A 20,637-nucleotide genomic window follows, 5' to 3' on the forward strand; every position below is an offset into this window, starting at 1 on the left:
GCTCTCTCTCTTTTTGTGCTCTGGGGAGGAGAGGACTTACCACCCTGGAGCTCCCAAGTGTCTGTATTGAAAGGTGCAGGCTGTTCTCAGAACACTCGGCCACAATCACAGGTCAAAGCTGTGGAGGTACCCGTGTCCCTCAACTGTGAGGTAGGAGGGAATGGGATTTCATGGAAGCATTCAGCTAAGCTGCAGCCTCCAATTTTGCCTCCCCTGCCCCCCAAACATTGAAGGAGACACTTATGTATTGCCTCCTCTGTTTTGACAAGAGCAAAATGGGAGCTTCATTATCAAGGAAAAGCTAGTGTTAAGTTCGAAGGTGAGGACTTGTGTAAGTGGAACCCGGGCAGATCCGGCTGGGAGTAGGAACCGTTTGGACTAGCTTGTTACTGCATGCCACAACCAGGTTCATCTCGCCCTGAGGGTCCCTAGGCTCTCTTCCGGAGGGTTCAAAGAGAGGAGGAGGAAAGGGAAGAGCCCCACAAAGAACATTTGGTAACAAGAAGGTTCCAGAACACATAGACTAGGAATGGACAGCACCCTACTTTTCCAGTTTTATCTTGTCAGAGAAAGTGGTTCAACATTTTTGTTTTGAAATAATAAACACTGTTAGTCACCCTCCCGGCTAGAGGGCGGTTCTGGGAGGATGGGGCAACTTCCTGCTGGGCTCTTTGAAACAGCCTTCCCAGCTGACAGAAAGCAGGTCTTCCTCTGACAGACATCTTTAAAATTCCTTTCCCTTCTTCAGATTACTGATTAAAGCTGACTCTTTACTTTGTTGAGCCCTCTTTACTGTCTCTGAGCCCTCTCTATGGCTACATACAGGCTTGGGCATTTACATATCTCAGCATGGATCAGAAATGCATGCTCCCTGGTGTTCTGAGCTGTTCTTAAAGGTATTAGGGTAAGAAACCTATGTGGTCTGAGTTTATCACCACAGGCAACCAGCCCCCCCCCCCCCCGAAAAGAAAAGGCAGACAGAAAAAAAAAAAAGAGGAGGGAGAAGCCGCTAGACTTTGACCTGCTCATCTCAAAGTGAGAAGGAAAAGCAAATCCAATTGTTTTTCCTCATTTCTGCGGCCATCTCTTTCTGTCCTGACTGTGTAGGCTGTACTACAGTGAGAGGATTGCAGTGACACAGACAGCCCACCTCCTTTCACATCTCCAGGGGATTCCTTTAGGAACAATGTTGCAGGCTCGCCTCCCCAGGAAGACCCTGAGCTTCCTACCTCAATACATCCTGGCTGGTGGCCTCTTACTGCTTTGCCAGGACCTTGAGTGGTAGACGAGACTTCTCTGACGATTGCTTCTTCGTTCTTGAGTAAGATGCAATCTCGGCAAACCAAACAGTGCTCATAAATTTCATTATCTGATCGTTTCAGAAGCAACAAGTCTTACGATGTACAAACCTCTCGCTTCCTCGGGGGATCTTCCAGCGATACAATTTATGAAATGCACTTAACTATCATCCTAGACTCCTTTTGTCGGCGACAAGTGTGTTTACCCTGAGAATGTCAGGAATAAAGTCCTCCCTATTAGGTCTCTGCTAGAAGGGCGGGGTAGGTTCTACCATGGGGAATTCCCAGAGACTTACAGGTGTCATCAGCCCTGTGCATTCCGGGAGGACACAGAGAACATCGGTGGGGATGAACATCAGACCCTAGAAACGGGGTTATCCGTACTCTCAGACGTCTGTGTTTTAGATAGGTTTGCTCTGTTTAAGTGAAGATGGAGGGTCACAGCAGAACTCCCGTGTGCGTTCTGTGGGAAGGCAGCATTCGATGTGTGCCCACGATGTTATGAGACGTTCTTCATGTGCATTCCGGCGATCATTAACGAGTGGAAAGCTGTCATAAAGTGGACTTGAAAACGGCTGGATCCGCTGCGGTTTAGGCAGGACAGCGATGACTCAGAGTCTGCTGAAAAACGCCTCCATCAGCAGTCAGCGTGCAGCCAGGCTTGCGTCGAGAGAAGACGGTTTAGTCTCAAGCGTGTTTTTTTTTAAAAGGCAGCAAAAGTTGCATGGGTTTTGTTTGGACAAAGGCTTAAGGTTTTTGTATGTTAGAATCTGTGCTTCTTCATCGTAAGGCCTGCTCATCAACTAGAATTGATGAGTGAGGGCTTTATCAGTCACTTGGGGCTGCTGGAACAGATGTCGCAGACTGGGCCACTTAAAAGAGATACAGGTCGACATGTCTCTGGCTTGCAAGTGCTGTCTTCACATGACATTCTCCCGTGGGTGTCTGTCCTAAGTTCTTCATTCGCCACGTGTGCATATGATGTAGGTACACGTGTGTGAATGGGTGCATGCGCATTTGCACGCCTGTACATGTGCAGGCCAGAATCTTACTTTGCTATTTGTGCAGCTCAATTTGTTTTGCACATGTGATTAATGTGTATATGCACATGTGTACATCATGGAGACTAAAGGGTGACCTAGGGTGTCTGTCAATCCCTCGGGAGCCACCGCCTTTGTTTTTTTTGATATGAGATTTTCCATTTTCCTGGGCTCATAGGCTAGGCTGGGTTGGCTGGCGAGCAACCACGGGTTTTCAGGCACCTCCAACCTCTCTAGTGCCCGAATTATAAGGACACATGGTGGTACCCAGCTTTTAGAATGTGGGACCTAAGAATCAGGCTTTCATACTTGCAAGGCCACATGCTCTCCGCCGACTGACCAGTCTTAACCCACCTCACCAGTCTGGAGTTCAGAAACTGGCTAAGCCTTGGAGCTTGCCTTGGAGCTTGCCTTGGAGCCCTGAGATCTGCCTGTCTCTACCTCTGCCTCCCTGGAGTGGGGCTGTGATTACAGTTCACGCTCTCAGGAGTTGTTGTTTATGAATTCTGGGAATTGAACTCAGATCCTTGTGCTTGCACAGCAGGCACCGTACTGAGCTATCTTCTGACTGGACACCCGTCACCCTGAGTCAGTCACCTCTTACTTCAAAGGCCTTATTTCTGAATGCAGTCGTATCCAGAAGGAAGGGCATGAGGGGGTTAGGAATTTTAACACAGGACATTTGGGGAGTGCATAAGTCAGCCACAGCTCACTTTAGCCTAGAAGTTTATATCTAGATTCTTAGCAGCATCACATTTTTTTTTTTTACTTATTTGACTTAGAGTGGGGTCCAGTTTTTGTTTCTTTTTCTGGCTCCCATTCTGGAGAGCCCTGTGAGACCTGCAGAGGCAGCAATGGCCAATGAAACAAAGTTGCCTTGATTGTCTCTGTAGCATCCTTTCCCTTTTTATCAGAGTTACAGCCCACATTCCTCTCTCAGTTGCTCCTGGTTTCTGGTTTGGGGACCTTGAGGACTATCTGGAGATTGTGGGAACAGTGGCCTGCTGCTTCCCAATAGAGGGGTTCCTATCAATCTGCGGGTGATAGCAGGCCTAGTCTTTCCCGCCTCAGCTGCCCTTCCCTTTGGCCTTGCATCCTGCACACAGCTCGGCTGTCTGTCTGTTTAAAAGACGGCCAAGAAGTTGGTAAGGCACAAGAATGTGGTAACTGTTGCTACTTGGTCAGAAGAATTAGACAAACTGGGTCAGTGAGAACTCAGCAGCCACTCCAAACACTGCCTTTCACCCTTTCCTTTGAGTCACCTGTGGAAATTGTCATGACACAGGCTGCCTGGATCACTTCTTAGGGTGTAGGACTTGGTGCTTGTGAGATTCCCAAGAAGGTTGCAAACCCTTTCTGCGCCCCACCCCCACCCCCACCGTACCCCCCCACCCCCCATTTGCTCACTGAAGTACAGGAAACAGCCATTCTCGTCCTGGGAAAGCAACTGTGAGCTTCTACCAGCTGATTCCAATAACCTTGGTGGCACTGTAATTAACTTTATCACTTAAACTAACAGGTATTAGTTGCTTTTGTGCGTCTCCCATCCTCAATCCTTCCCCTGCCTATCCTATGCTGTCTGATGCAGATGTACCCAGAGCAATAGCTGCTCTGGGTCTTGAGGTATGAGGCTGGTTTCTACATGGATGTAGAGGTCACTGCCTCCACCACCATTACAACAAAAGGAGAGCTCAGACTGGGGTGCTGCTTAGGGGTCAGTGCTTGCTCCCTGAAGGTGGTATGGGCCCTAGCTGAGGACATGAAAGGAGAGAGCCTGGGTTCATGTGGAAACATGCAATAATAGTTTCCAAATATGTAAACCAGGCACAAGACCAATGGTAGGATCATTCAGGATTACATGAGACGATCGGCGAGCGTTAACGGGCTGGCGGTAAGCCCGTTGGCTCACCTTATGTTTGAGTGTGAAACTAGGACAAATACATTTCATTTTGATGTCACCATCACTGTACAGGGAGCTGCCCACTCATCATCTCTGCCTGTGTTTGCCAAGTCTGAGTATGCCTGTGCACACGAAGAGGTGTCGTTGGCCCATGACATCCACAGGCTAACCTCTGCCAGGGAACTCTGTGTGGGTAAAGAGTTGTTTGTAATAAGGAGACAGCACTGTCATTCCCCAGGTTCCTTAGAAACAATAGGTGCACAGTTGGCATGTGACAGGGCAAATCTAAGGAGCCCCTGTGTCCTGAAATTAGTGAGGAAATTAGGTGAGAAAAAGCTAAAACAAACAGAAACCAGGAACTTCAGAGATGGTAATTTATGCCCTGTGTGTATGCATGCATACACACAAAGTTTTTTTGTACACATTTACATATGTGCATTATGTCTGCAGTAATCCCTGGTGTCCCAAGGGCACTGCTCCAAAGCCCCAAACAAAACCCAGGTCCACAAAGTGCCTGATGGAAACAAGTTCTGTCTTCCACAGGTGTGCACACACACAGACATACACAGACATGAGTGCACAACTACACACACTCATGTGCACACACATGCACACATATGCACACATGCATGTGCACAAACATGGACATATGCACGTGCATACACACATGTGCACAAACACAAGTACACAAGTGCATACATTTATGTGCACACATACATGGATACATGCATGTGCATACACCCACATGCGTGCATGCAAACACGGACACACAAAGATTTGGGTTTCTAGAAGTGATGTTAGAGAATCACCTCACAGTGGAATCTAGCATCTTCTTAATAACTGGAGAACAGACAGAATTTGTGGCAGATTTTTTCTTTTTTTTTTTTTTTTTTTTTGGTTCTTTTTTTCGGAGCTGGGGACCGAACCCAGAGCCTTGCGCTTCCTAAGTAAGCGCTCTACCACCAAGCTAAATCCCCAGCCCCTTGTGGCAGATTTTGAATCACCAGGAATACAGCCATTTTCGGAAATCATCTGGAAGTGCCCTGAGTGGTGCTGGGCTGTGGGAGAGTCGATGCCTGTTTAGTGCTGGTCAGGGACTGGAGATCAAAAGTCCTGTTCAAACCTGAGCTTCGTTTAGCTCTTCCCTTCATACCTCACCCACCGTCCTCCTGTCTTCGCCTTCCCTAGCTGACGTCATCATTGTTTAACTGATAAAGTTCTCAGTTTTAGGCTCACAGTGATGTGCATGGGGAGTTCATATTCTGCATTCCATCACACCGAGCTCATCCTCTTGTTAACATCTTGAGTCAGTGTGGGGCACTTGTATAACCGATGGCCCTGTGTCCGTCCACTCATGTTTTATTAACCAAGCCTATAGTTTACTCTTCAAAGCTGTGCATGTTCTGTGTATTTTGACCACTGTATGGTGACCTGTGCCCATAGTTATGGCCAGAATAAGGTCATTTCTTCTCCCATGCTCCCTTATGCTTACCCCTCCCCCGAGTCCCTGACAGCCTGTGTTTTTTTGTTTTTTTGTTTTTTTTTTTTTTTCTTTAAATACTTCCTTAGTTTTGCCTTTCCCAGAAAGTCACTGCCTTGGAATCCTGTAGCCTGCTGCCTCTCCAGGGAGCCCTCTCCTGGTTGTCACTGTGTCTTTTTGCAGCCTCATAACTTTTTTTCTCACCACCGACTGGCATACTTGTGTGTCCTTTTCTTTTTTTTTTTTTTTTGGTTCTTTTTTTTTCCGGAGCTGGGGACCGAACCCAGGGCCTTGCGCTTCCTAGGCAAGCGCTCTGCCACTGAGCCAAATCCCCAACCCGTGTGTCCTTTTCTTATGGAAGCACTTTTTACCGCTCCTGTGTTGGGGCGGCTATAAACGGAGTGCTTGCAGTCATCTCTGTGCAGATTTTCATCTAGCTGTAATTCCTAAACAGGGCGGTTATTGGGTTCATACAGAGAGTGTTTACGGCTTAGTGTGAGACAGTGGTACTGGCTTCTCCCGTGTTCCTGCTGCTCCATATCTCTGCCAGCTTTTAGCATTGTCTATGTTTTGGATTTTAGCCATTCTAGTAAGCTGTGGGGAGCTCTCATTCTCCATCTCATCTCCGATGCGCTGTGTGAAAACATTTAACATCACCATTAAGGCAAAGCAACACTGCACGAGTCGGCTCCAAGCAGCGAAGACATTGGGACAGCAAAGCCAGCCACAGCACTGTTAGAGATTCTGACTGTTTTAAAATTTTATGTATTTAATGTGTACAGCACAGGATTTGTACATGCCCACCGTGCTGCAACCTGCCAGGCATCTGTATGTCCAGAGTCACAGTCTTTGTGTGTGTGTGTGTGTGTGTGTGTGTGTGTGTGTGTGTGTGTGTGTGTGGTCAGAGTACAGAAGGTTTCTCTGTTTAGTAAATTCGGGGTACAGGACTGTTACTGTGGAAAAGCTGTTGTTGTTCATGGGACCAGCACACCCTGTCCATCCTGTGCATCTGAAATTTTGTACCCAACATTCATCCCCTGTCCGGACTTCCTCCAGCCCCTGGGAGCCAGAATTCTACACTCAGTGTCTATGAATGGGGCTCTTTCTTGTGCAAGAGAGTTCTCTCAGCGTTTGTCATTTTGTGTCTGACTTATTAATTCTGGATCGGGATCTCCTCCTTGGTTTCAGGTCTTTCAAGTTGCGTATGTCATCATTAAAGCTGCCAATGCCCCTCGGCCTGGAAACTGGATTTTGGAGCGCTCCGTGGATGGTGTCAAGTTTAGACCCTGGCAGTACTATGCAGTCAGTGACACAGAGTGTCTGACGCGCTACAAAATAACTCCACGGCGGGGACCTCCCACCTACAGAGCTGACAACGAAGTGATCTGCACCTCGTATTATTCTAAACTGGTGCCACTTGAACATGGAGAGGTAGGTACGGTGTGCACTGCAGAAATGGCTTTTTGTCCTCTGAGCCTCCTACCTCAAATGTCCCCATGACATCGCACAGAGGAGCTTATATGCTGAACATTCAAAATCAATCACCCTTAACCCAAAGGTGTACGTGTGGCCACCTCACTCTTAAAGTAGCCTTGACTCCTGTCTGTCTTGATTGATGTCTTCCCAGCATAGGGTTCTCTCAGTCTTTCCTGTCCTCTACCCCCGTGGGATCTTTCTATAACACCACGGCAAGGGCACGAGTTGTATTTGGAGCAAAGACAGGCATGGTGGCACATTAAGTGTAATCCTAGCACTCCAGAGGCTGAGGCAGGAGGATCATGAGTTGGAGGGAAACATAGCAAGTCTTTGTTTTACTCAAGAAAGGAGAGATGCAGATCAGAGGGGGTAGATGCTTCTGAAAGGTGCAGCTTCTCCCTCCCTCCCTTTCAGAGGTGTGGAGCGGGGAGCTGCCCGTGGGCTAGGAGCTCAATGTACAGGTCAGTAAACTCCGAGCGAAACAGAAACAGCTCATTCATCCAGCACCTTGCTTGATGAGGGAACCCTGTAAAAACTCTCAGGTGCTCTCTGTGGTGGGAGATGGGCAGGAAGCCTACAGTTACATAGGTTAAGGAAGACAGCAGAAATCCTTAGGTTTGGGACATATTTTCCTTACCCTCTCCGGCCTGTTCATGGCATTAGGCATTTGCTTCTGAGAAGCTATAGTGTCATAGTAGGTATTGAAAGACCCCCCCCCACACACACACAATATGGGGAGAAGTTTCTACTGAAAGAGCTCCAGAAACCTCTGAGGTAGCACAGTGGGTAACCCCCAAACTGAGGCAAAAGCGAGGGTCGCTGTTTATGAGTACCTAACATATGTTAGGTGAGGTATATGGTTAGTTTTTGCACTGCCTAATTTTTAGATTTATCTTTGTAGTAGTTCCATCACAGGGTTTTATTGTACATGTTACGTGTGCATACAGTTGACACGTGTGTTTGCCCATGTCCAGATCCACACATCACTCATCAATGGCAGGCCCAGTGCTGATGACCCCTCGCCCCAGTTGCTGGAATTCACCTCAGCACGGTACATACGCCTTCGTCTGCAGCGCATCAGAACACTCAATGCAGACCTCATGACCCTTAGCCACCGGGACCTCAGAGACCTCGACCCGATTGTCACAAGACGTGTGAGTATGTGGTGGGGTCCCTGACCGCCGTGATAACCTTTGTTTCAGGGCACATTCTTTTCTTCATTTCCCTTGGTTGACTTCTTGCCTTCCCAACTATCATATTTTCCTGATGATTATCTCCCGTCATCTGTTATGAAGCCAGCTTGTAGGTGATGGCCCTACCATGCATTCTTCAGGCTTCCTGGATTCTTCCCACCTGTCCCCATCATGTAGTATGTAAACCTGGAGAATGTAATGACCTTTGTCCTAAATACCCTAGCGTTGGCTCCACATATGAGCCTCAGTGACTTGGGAATTTTAATTGTTTTATTTGAAATGATAAAAAAAATTGAGAAATATTTAAGAAGACGCTTACATGTTAAGTGTCCAGTTGAGTATAAAACACATCTGTGGACAAATATTGGATGTCCCTTCCATCACTTCAGAGGGAATTACTGGGTTGTGGGTAGCTGGATGTGTAACTCTATGAAACTTTTTTTCAAAGCAGATGACATATTTTAGCCAGACCAGCAGCATGTGTGATCCCTGAGCCTATCACACACACTTAAAAATATCTGGTGGTGTCAGTCAGGCACTGTGGGCTGCTGGGATGCCCCACCATGGTTTATCCAGGTGGCGTTCATTTGTCTTTCGCTGATGATCCCAGTTGAGCCTGTTAGAACACACAACATTGAGGGGGAGGGTCTATTTTTGTGTATTTCGTGTTCAGATCAGGTTATGGAAATCCTCTCAATGAGGATTTCTGTTAACATTGAAGCCATGGATCTACATCTAGATGACAACGTTCCCTCTAGAACATATCCTGCATACCTTGGGCTAACAATAGCCATAACCCTAAGAATCACAATAGCAATAATCATAACCAAACCCTAATCCTAACCCTAACCAAACCCTAACCCTAACCCTAACCCTAACCCTAAAGGTTAACTCCTGCCAAATGGAGCTGGGTCAATGATGAAGAGGGGTGTTTGGCTTACAAAGAAACCACATTGAAAAGTTCTTTTAGACCCTCAGTCCTCTTGATGAGCAAATCTGAGTAGAATTGCTTCCAACTGAGCACCAAGGCTCTTGGTGTGTGAAATAAAAATTTAAACGTGCATGTTATTAAGTTTAGAGTACCTAAAGTAACTCATGAGCCCAGGTAAGATATTTGTGGGGTGCCACTGTTTACTTTGTGCTAAAATGAGGGTGGTTTTTAACTTCTGTTTGTCACACTCTTTCTCCTCAGTATTACTACTCGATAAAAGACATCTCCGTTGGAGGCATGTGCATTTGCTCCGGCCATGCTAGCAGCTGCCCCTGGGATGAAGAAGCAAAGGTTTGCTCTAGTGTTTATAAATACTGGGACCTAGACATAGGTTTATCTATAGTGTTTTCCTGACTCTGCTGAAGGCAGACAGTAAGAGGCATCAAATCAATTTAAAAAATTAATTATGGTTTTGGTTTTAGCAATGTCATCCATTTGTTTTGGTTTGAGGTTATATGTCTAATGGGCCCTTACTGTGTTATTTATAGTAAGATGTCTATGACAGAAAATTGACAGTTCCACAACCTTCCATATTTATATAAGACATGTGCTGATAAAAGTTATATCAGCTATTTTTATGATTCCCTTCTCTCCATTATTGTGGGTACTAAATGAAAAAAATAATAGACTTTGTTTGGGTGTAGTACTAAGTGAACAATTTTGAACAGAGTTTGATAAATCTTTTCAGAGCACTTATTTACTTCTAATCTTTGGAGTTCTGTACCCGTTAAGTAGGAATATTCTGATTTATTTATTTTACTTATTGTTAATTCTAGTTGTTCAGTCTTTACACTACTTGGGACTGAACTCAGGGTCCTGTGTATACTAGACAAGCACTTCAACGGTGAGACATACCCTCAGCCCACATTCTATATTAACATTATTTTTAGCATTTATTTATTTGGGGGTGCACATCACAGCGCACATGTGGAGATCAGAGAGAAACTCATGGACCCCAGTTTTCTTATTTCATCATGTGACCCTCTGGGGTGGAACTCAGGTTGTCAGGCTTGATGGCCAGGGAGACGACCAAGCTGTCTTGTCTGCCTCTTTTCCTGTGTTTTGGTACTGACAAAATATTGATAAACATCAGAAATCATCAACCAAACTATGCTAAGATCTCTTCATAATTAATCCAAGTATTGATAAGGACTCCCAATCCCCAAAGTCAAATGCATCCTTGTAAAGAACATTCTTGTTAGTTAACACATGGGTGTTTGCAACTGGGCTTGGTGTGCGTCCCCTTCAGAACCGAAACATCGGTAAATTGATAGCACAACATGACACAGTCCCACATCCCTCACCATGAAGAGCTACCACATGTTGACTTCACGTAGTGGCTTTTTTTTTCCTTAAGTAAAATTAAGGATAATACACAGGTACAGTTTTGAGCTTTTGTTTCTTATCCCTGTTTTGCCCAGCAACTTCAGTGTCAGTGTGAACATAATACATGTGGTGAGAGCTGTGACAGGTGCTGTCCCGGCTTCCATCAGCAGCCCTGGAGGCCCGGAACCATTTCCTCCAGTAACCAGTGTGAAGGTAAGTACGCTTACAACATAGAGAGACTAGGCTCCGGCTTAATGGTGGTTAAACTCACGCTATCTTGATTGCTAGAAGCCTTACATACCTAGTTTTTCCGCATTTCAAACACTGCACAAAGCCTCTGCGATGTTTGGATTCACGGTTTTACCTCAGTTTCTTAGCCCGTGTGCTTGTTTATTAGCTACAAATCTGAAGTTGAGGTGAATGAGTGACTCGATTATGGTACTGGCTATTGGGCCTATAGGAGTCCGCCATGTTGAGATGCTTTACCACTGAGTACATCTTGAGCCAAGGCTACTTTGGCTGGTGACATGACTCAGCAGGTAAAGGTACTTGTCCCGAAACCCAGTGACCTGAGCTTGAGTTCTAGAATCCACGTGGTAGGAGGAAAGAAGCAACTCCATAAGCTGCCCTTTGATTTCCACATGTAGCTCTGGACTGCACATACCACAACACACACACACACACACACACACACACACACACACACACACACACAAACACACACATACACAAACACACACACACATATATACACACATATACACACACACACACACTCACATACACACACATACACACACACACTCACACACACACTCACATACACACACATACACACACACAAACACACACACAAACACACACATACACAAACACACATACACACATATATACACACATATACACACACATACACACACATATATACACACATATACACACATACACACACATACACACACATATATACACACATACACATACACACACATACACACATACACACACAAACACACACACATACACACACATACACACACACATATACACACATACACACACATATACACACACACTCACACACACACTTACACACACATACACACACACATACACACACATGAGTTCGCACATTTATACAAATATGTTTAAATTAAATTTTTTTACTTTATCTCCCTCCCTTCTTTCTACATTGTTTTTAGTATTTTTTCTGAGCACTTATGTTATATGTTAATATAAGATATATTATTCAAATAATTTCATATATTTATTTAAATATTCAAATAAAATAAATATGTACTTGAAATATATTATTTGAATAAATATTTCAAATAAAATCGAATGGGTTTTCAATGTTTCTTATGTAAGAAATGACCTAATAATGTATGCCACTCTACAGAATTGCTTTTTAAAAGCCATTAATTTTTTTTTAAGTTCAGCTTTTCCATGTGTCTCTGCACCTTTTGCCTGCTTATATGTCTGTACGTTACTTCAAACCTAGTACACAGAAAAGGGCATCAGATCTCCAAAAATGGAGTTACAAAATGGTTGTGAGCCGCCCTGCAGTTGCTGGGAGTTGAACCTGGGTCCTCTAGAAGAGCAGCCAGTGCTCTTACCTTCTGAGCCATCTCTCCAGTTCCCAGAATTGCTTTTAATTTTAGACCTGGCACTCGAACTTACTCAACAAGCACTCAACCCCAGATGCACTCTCCGAGCCTACCATATCATTTTTTGAGGGGGAAGCAGAGTCTCCTTGTATGGTACAAGCAGGGGTCAGATTATCATGCTTCAGCCTATAACTCTGAGATGATATGTGTACACTACCACACCTATGCAGTACCTTTAATTACCTTGATAGCAATTCCCATTCCCCCCCTAGACTATCTTTTTAGAAAGTATCTATTTATTTAATGTGGATGCGGGTTTTACTTGCATGTAGCCTTGTGCCTGGTGTGTAAGGAGGTCTGAAGAGGGAATCAGAGCCCTGGGCCTGGTGTTAGGGATGGTTGTGAGCACCCATTGTGGGTGCTGGGAACCGAACCCTGGACCTATGAAGAACAGTCAATGTTCTTAACCACTGAGCATCTCTCTAGCCCTTGCCTACATCTTAAGGAATTATTTATGTTAGAATGTTAAAACACAGAGGCTTCATGAAATAAAGGTTTTCTTTAACTGGGTCACATCACCGGTGTTCATTGAGATATTCAAATACTTCCTAGAATGTAACTGTCACAACAAAGCCAAAGATTGTTACTATGACAACAATGTTGCAAAGGAGAGGAAAAGCCTTAACACTGCCGGGCAGTACAGCGGAGGAGGAGTTTGTATCAACTGCTTGCAGAACACCACAGGGATCAACTGTGAAACCTGCATTGACCAGTACTACAGACCTCACAAAGTAAGTGCTCCCTGACACAGCCTTCTAGGTGAAGACATGCCTCACTAACTCTCAGCCTCTTTCTGAAGGACAGTGTACTTTCTTTATACTCCATCGGACCAGTGTTCTGCATGGTTTTATCTCCTACAGAGGCTTGCTTTCTTGCTTAAAGTGGATACATGGGTCTATTGTTATTCAATTTGAATTGGGGTCCGGTGAGGTATGATGATTCTAACTATAAATATGCAGATTCAACTAATAACTAAAGGGGCCATACGTTAGCTACAGGATGCATTCACTCAGCCCCCAATTGACCTGATTTGCAGCTGAACCCCGGGAGTGGGTGTGCTCATTGGTAATGCTCAACTGTGGCAGTAATAGGTGACCTCACTGGAGAGAAGAAAGGATGGCATGTTGTTATCACCAGCAAAAAGATGTCTAGAGCCTCTTGCCTGGGGCCATTTTATCTTCCTGACACCTAACCTCCCATTACACAAAATCACTGCGATAGTCTCACCCTGAATAGGATGCTGATACCTCGTGGGTGACATTTTGGTTATTATTTCAAGCCACGCTTGAAATAATTTTATTGTTTAATAAAATGTTATTCTGGTGAGGTCATCCAGGACAACTTCTGCCTTGCAGGTATCTCCGTATGAGGACCAGCCTTGCCGTCCCTGTGACTGTGACCCGGTGGGGTCTCTGAGTTCTGTCTGTATCAAGGATGACCTCCACGCCGACTTAGCCAACGGTAAGGACTTGGTCTGTTGTGTGTGCAGTTGATCCAGGGTGTACCATTTGTGCTGGGTAGAGTTATTACCAGGATGGAGAAATGTGAGGATTTGATCCTGTGTTGAGTATTTTAGTCCGCCAGGTATTTATTATCTCTTACATAAAATTGACCCTCTAGTGTGTGGGGCTTCTGTGAGTCACTCCATCCTCTTACTCAGGCTCTAGGAGGATCCTGTTGTTGTGCGGGTATCGTAGTTAGCTCTGTTGCTCCTTTAGCTTATTGCATTTTACGTATGCAAGTGTGTATCAACCGATGAGTGGACCTATAAAACCTGATATTTCTAGTCACCAAAGGAATCTAAAACATCGCCTGCAGCTGGGGGATGCCGTTCACAAGTCCTTCGTGGATAAGCCTTGGGTTATTCATACCTTCCAGCTGTTACGACTAACGCTGCCGTGAATGTTCACATACAGCTAATTTTGTGAGTGTGTGTTGTATGTTACTCCGGGACCAGGAGTGCAGTTGCAGCAACACTTGTTGGCTCTGCCTGTGGGTCTTAATCTCAGTGTCCCCCTTCACACCGGCACTACAGCAGACTGTGGTCCACGGGCAGTAATCTCGCCCTGTTTTTAAACAGAGCCACGGACATTTGGGTATGCACACCCCGAGACTGTGTGAGAGCAGTGAGAGTGACTGTCCACTTAGCTTTACCTGAAATCCTGCTCAGAGAGGTTGCAGTTGGCACGTGTTGGCCCCCTACAGAGAGTTTGCAGGCCCCCACTTTCAACCCCAGAACTTCTTGTGTTAATCAGTACTGCTGTTTTCTCTGCCCCCCAGGGAAGTGGCCGGGTCAGTGTCCATGTAGGAAAGGTTATGCAGGAGACAAATGTGACCGCTGCCAGTTTGGCTACCGGGGTTTCCCGAATTGCGTCCCCTGTGACTGCAGCACCGTTGGCAGCGTGAACGAGGACCCATGCACAGAGCCATGTCTTTGTAAGGTAAGCGTGGAAATCAAGGGAGTTTTGAGTCTCTTCTGGGTCTCTCTGTTCCCCTGGATCAGACGATCGTGTATTCTGCAGAGCAGGGAGGCTTAGGTAGAAGTAGCATGTCATGGCAAGATGGCCCTGTTCTGTACCTTGGATTGAGATAGGCACCTGGCTTACTCTTCTGTGACACCTCTGGGTGATGGCCGAGTATTCCCAAGGCGTCTCTGTGACTTCCTAGATGAAACCCAACACTGCATGCCATTTTCTGTGGCACTGGCTTCATCCCATTGCTTGGAGAAGAACCAGGTACAAACCGAATTTCCCAGAACTCTAATGAAATGCAGATCTGTTATCTTGAGTTTCTCTTGAAAGAGGGTTGTATAATCGTAGGAATGCACACACACAGTGCCCGAGAGGGGTCTTATTTGGCTATATGATATTAATAACCATTTCCCCGGAATTCTTGAGATTTCCTGTTTGTACCTTCTGTCCTATTCCCATAAAAGCAGAGTCCTCTGTCTGCGTTGCATGGGACCCAGGATAAGCTTGAGAATTTATAAGCAAAACAAATAGTTCTATAGCCCTCTTTAAATATGAGAGTGTTAGCACAAGCAAGGCATGTTGTATATGCTTGTAATCCCAGTGCTGAGTGTGGTGCCTGGAGGGGTTTGAGAAGTGGAAGCGAGCCAGCTAGTCTGGCTGCACAGTAAGACCCTGTCTCAAAAGGAAAAACCAAAACAAAACAAGTTTATTTCAATGTACTGACCAAGCTCTAACATCTTCGACTTGTTCTCGGTGACAGAATCAGGCAAGTTGTCGCAGGCTCACACTCATAAAACCTCAAGGCCTGAGGTTTCCCACGTTCTTTGAATATTTATTTAACTGAGTATGTATTGCCTGTTTTGGTGCACTCTCCTTGCCAACACCACGTGCATATCCTATCCATGTCTGTCTGGATACACCGGCCTCAGCAGCTAAGAAGCTAATCTTTTTTTTTTTTAACAGAAAAATGTTGAGGGAGAGAATTGTGATCGCTGCAAACCAGGATTCTATAACTTGAAGGAAAGAAACCCCGAGGGCTGCTCGGAGTGCTTCTGCTTTGGTGTCTCCGATGTCTGTGACAGCCTCACATGGTCTGTCAGTCAGGTGGGAGACACTGCAATTTCCTTAACCAGCAGGTCATGGGCCATCTATGGCCACACTAGGAAGCCAGGAGGCCAGAGTCTTCCATTGGAGAGATCAAGGCATCCATGCAAGGCAGCCCACTCCTTAAAGCATTGCTACATTTTTGTACCAATTCACACATTTATTGCCATGTATATTTTCCAGTTGAGATGATTGGCTGGAATGGTGCTGCAGGATACAGCCTGTTTCCCTTTCTTCTGTAGAACACATGTGGGAGTGTGGGCATCCCAGGGGTAGAAGAAAAAGAGCAGAGGGCATGGAACTGTAGAACAGGCAGACTCTGGGGTATGGGGAAGCTGGGGCTGTGAGTTTGAAGGGTTCACAGGGTGATGGCTGGAAGTTAGGGAGGGGCTGCTGGGCTCCAAGTTTATCCACTACTGACCATTGTAGTCACCACCCCTGGACAAGTGAGACACTGGCAGTATAAAGTCCGAAGTTTTAAAATATTTTTCATTATTGGTCTATAAAGCTGAGTGAAGAAAGTAAAGATAGTCAGAAACAGGAAGATACTTTAATCATGGCATTTATAGTCTGAGTACCCTGTAGCTAAGACGCTGGGAGCAGATGCATTTTGGATTTTTAAAATGTATAATATATATATAATTATAGTTTATAATATATAACTATGCTATATATTATACATATCATAATATATATTACTTCCAGCACTTGGAAGTAGAGGCAGGCAGACCTCTGCAAGTTGGAGGCCAGCCTGATCTACGTAGTGAGTTCCAGGCTAGACAGAGCTACATAGTGAGACCCTGTCTCAGAAAGACAAAATCTAAACTACATAACCCTGATCTGCATGGTTGTGCTCCTTCCGTTGTGTGTAACTGTGGGTTGGAGGTGTGTGACGTGTTTACTTTTCCTTGATCCTAGCCCAAAGTCCTTCGCTGTGCTTTGGTAGCCTGAGCCCCACTTGCTCTGTCTGTCTCCTTGAGCAAAGACTTTTACCCAGGACTCGGTGCACTCTAAGGTGACCCTGATGTCATATTCTAAACTTCTTTTTTTTTTTTTTAAGGTGACCAATATGTCAGGGTGGTTGGTCACCGACTTGATCAGCCCAAATAAGATCCGGTCTCAGCAGGATGCCCTGGGCAGGCACCGTCAGATCAGCATCAACAACACGGCGGTCATGCACAGATTTACTTCCCCTTATTACTGGGCAGCTCCTGAGGCCTACCTTGGAAACAAGGTGTGTGTGCGCGTGTGTGTGTGTGTGTGTGTGTGTGTGTGTGTGTGTGTGTGTGTGTGTGTGTTGGGGTTGGGGAGGATGCCCAGAGTACCAGAAGTATAAATGTATGTTTCCACATATGGCCTACCTTGTGTATCATGATATTCTCTGTTTATGATGGTAACCAGAGAGCTTTAGAAGACATTTGTGAGATTTCATGATGGTACCATCGCTGTCTGAAGACTCACCAATATGCATTAATGACCCCACAGTATATATTAGTGGGCAGCCCTAACATATATTAGTTACCCCAGTAACTAATCCCATGTATATGTTAACAGGCATCCCTTGAATACATTTAAAGGAAAACATACCTTGAGAGCTTTCTTTAAATGACATGTCTAATACGCTTGGCAAAAGTGAAACGATCCATTTAAGTAAAATAAAAATGGTTGCCAAGATGGGTCAGCAGGAAAGGGGGCTTTCTGCCGAGTACGACCTGGTTCACTGCCTAGGGTCCACATGGTAGGAGGGAACCATCGTCCATAAGTTGTCCTCAGACCTCCACCCGTATCCCACGGTGTGCGCAAATAGACACAAATGAATGCAATAGGATTCTTTCCAGTTAATTAATTAATTAACATTTGGAATGTTTACCTTGGGGGATTGTAGAAGGATTACATATCTTTCTTCCAGCAATAAGGATTTCTTTATCATAATCCTATCTATTAAATGGTACCTAATATGCCTTCGAGCATGAACGTCCTCTCTGTGGCCATCAGGAAGGCTTGTGTCTGTACACACCCAGGTGGATCTTAGCGATGGATTCCCCTGACTTAAGGCTACGACTGTTGTCTCCTGCCCCTCACCCTTGCCTTCCTCTTCCAGCTGACAGCATTTGGTGGGTTCCTAAAATACACAGTGTCTTACGACATCCCTGTGGAGACGGTGGACAGTAATCTCATGTCTCATGCTGACGTCATCATCAAGGTGATTGATTTGATTTGCTGTAGATTGGGGTCTGGTGGGGTGGCACACATATGTATGTGTGTATGTGTTGTGTGTGTACATATGTATGTATATGTGTTTGTATGTATGTGTGTATGTGTATTTGTACATATGTATGTATGTGTATATGTGTGTGTGTGTGTGTGCACGCCATATATGCAGAACTGTACATACACATGGGGAAAAATGAGTACAGCCAACTGCCCTCCCCTGGTAACTCTGGATTGGGTCATGTATTCCATCACATGTTTGCTCTAAGGACTTGATTGCTGGACACAGAACTTAATGTTGGGGCATCGAATTGAATTACAAATGTCTTTCCTCTCTGTTTCGAATGCTAGGGAAATGGGCTCACTATAAGCACACGGGCTGAGGGCCTGTCCTTGCAACCCTACGAGGAATACTTCAATGTGGTTAGACTTGTGCCTGAGAACTTCCGGGACTTTAATACCAGAAGGGAGATTGACCGTGACCAGCTGATGACTGTCCTGGCCAATGTGACTCATCTCTTGATTAGAGCCAACTATAATTCTGCTAAAATGGCGCTGTATAGGTAAGTACTGAAAGGAATCTCTGCATAGGTAGTACAATCTTGCCTTTAGTGATATTTCAAGGTTAATGTTAAAATGAAGGACATGGTTAAGAGAGCTGGGTATATTAGAATTGCTCTCATGCATGTCATGTTGTCCAAAACCTGAGGCACAAGGACAAGCGTGTCTTGTTGGAAAGAGATGACTTTAGGTTCAGAAAGCTTCAAGTGCACAATGCTTCAAGCTTCCAAGCAGTGCTCAGTGAGTTAAGAGCGTCTGGATCACACTACCTCCTTGCCCTTCTCTCTCACCCTCTCTCTCCCTTCATTCCTCTGATGCCAGTGGCCTTAGTTTTGTGCAGTTATTTAAGCTACTGAATCCATCCTTGGTCCTTTGATTGCCTTGAGGGAGTTAGTATGTAGAAGCCAAGCTTATAAAAATGAATACTGCTAAAGTCGGCCTGATCCAACCCAGAAGAGAATGGTCTCCGTAGTCACGATGAGGCAAGTGATCATGGTGAAGTGCTTTCATTTCACTCCAAGTAGGCTCTGTCAGAGCTTTCCCTCAGCAGCCTGTGGGTGGAAGCACTCCTTGTCAACAACTGTTGGAATGTCCTCAGAGAATCATGGTGACTGCCAGGGTGCTTGGTGAGGTACACACAGACACCACATGCCCATTTCCTTTATATAAACCGTGTGGGAGCCTACCTTCAGCGAAGCATTAGAAGTCTTTTGCAAGCATGGAAGTTATGTGATGGTGACCCTTGTCTGTTTTCAGATTGGATTCTGTCTCTCTGGACATAGCAAGCCCTAATGCTATAGACCTGGTAGTTGCTGCTGATGTGGAGCACTGCGAATGTCCCCAAGGCTACACAGGGACCTCCTGTGAGGTACTGCTGGCCTCTGCCAGTCTCTCCCTTTCTCTAATTTCCTGGGGGGAAAGGTCTGCTGAAGTTAATGTGATGACCATCTATCTGCACTTAACTTTAGGAAACTCCCACCATGCTTAGACCTGTTGAGTTATGGGCGTGTTGGGCATTATGTCGTTTAAAGGCGTGCACTTTGCTCTTGCAAAGGACCCAAGTTCAGCTCCCAGAATTCTCATCAGGCAGTTTATAACTGCTTGTAACTCCCACTCCAGGGGCACCTGAGACCTCTGACCTCTGCCAGTACCTGCACTCCTGTGCACATACCCACAGACACACCAAACACACATGCACACATATCAAAACATATGCACTGCACACCTCATCACATCCCCACACATTTCATACACACACCACACATACATACTGTATCTACACTGTATACACACACACACACACACACACACACACACACACAACACACACCACACATATCAAAACATCACAAATACCACACCACACACATACCACACACTGCATATACACTGTACACATATACATACACTTATACACACACACTCACTATATAGCATACACCACACATATACCAACACATCACAAATACCATGCCACACACTGCATATACACTGCATACATAAACATACACTTATACATACCCACATATATAGCACATACCACACACATACAAACATATCACAAATACCACAACACACACACACACACACACACACACACACACACACACACACACACTCTTTCCCAAAGATTAGGGAATTTTAAGGCAGTGAGATTCTGTATCCATAATGTAGCCTTATAATGTGAAGCCTAACCTTTACAGCTAGGATGTGGTCACACTGAGGTTTGGGTCTCACTAGCAGAGTTAGCCACTGTGTACATAATCATGGCCCCACATGGTCATGGCTCATAGTCATTATGAGCATTTATTATTGATTACGATTTCCTTCCAATCATTTTATAGGGAGACAATTTTTTATCAGTCTTTAAAATCTTAAATGGTGTAGTTAACAAAGACAGCTTGTGATGTAGACATGTA

The 20,637-nt window shown here is 45.2% G+C and overlaps 1 protein-coding gene across 2 annotated transcripts in view; it reads left to right on the forward strand.

Moving 5' to 3' along the window:
* The window catches only part of Lama1 (laminin subunit alpha 1), a 124,073-nt gene that overhangs the window by 36,235 nt on the left and 67,201 nt on the right, over positions 1 to 20,637 (forward strand). For both annotated transcript variants that reach the window (NM_001108237.3, XM_039083800.2), the window contains exons 4-15: positions 6,907 to 7,149; positions 8,169 to 8,348; positions 9,580 to 9,669; positions 10,800 to 10,917; positions 12,924 to 13,102; positions 13,727 to 13,832; positions 14,652 to 14,812; positions 15,806 to 15,946; positions 17,007 to 17,180; positions 18,048 to 18,149; positions 18,509 to 18,720; positions 19,475 to 19,586. In NM_001108237.3, the coding sequence (NP_001101707.2) occupies positions 6,907 to 7,149; positions 8,169 to 8,348; positions 9,580 to 9,669; positions 10,800 to 10,917; positions 12,924 to 13,102; positions 13,727 to 13,832; positions 14,652 to 14,812; positions 15,806 to 15,946; positions 17,007 to 17,180; positions 18,048 to 18,149; positions 18,509 to 18,720; positions 19,475 to 19,586 (1,818 nt within the window). The remainder of the gene's footprint in view (positions 1 to 6,906; positions 7,150 to 8,168; positions 8,349 to 9,579; positions 9,670 to 10,799; positions 10,918 to 12,923; positions 13,103 to 13,726; positions 13,833 to 14,651; positions 14,813 to 15,805; positions 15,947 to 17,006; positions 17,181 to 18,047; positions 18,150 to 18,508; positions 18,721 to 19,474; positions 19,587 to 20,637) is intronic.

Source organism: Rattus norvegicus, chromosome 9 (assembly GCF_036323735.1).
Source record: "Rattus norvegicus strain BN/NHsdMcwi chromosome 9, GRCr8, whole genome shotgun sequence".
Taxonomy (NCBI): domain Eukaryota; kingdom Metazoa; phylum Chordata; class Mammalia; order Rodentia; family Muridae; genus Rattus; species Rattus norvegicus.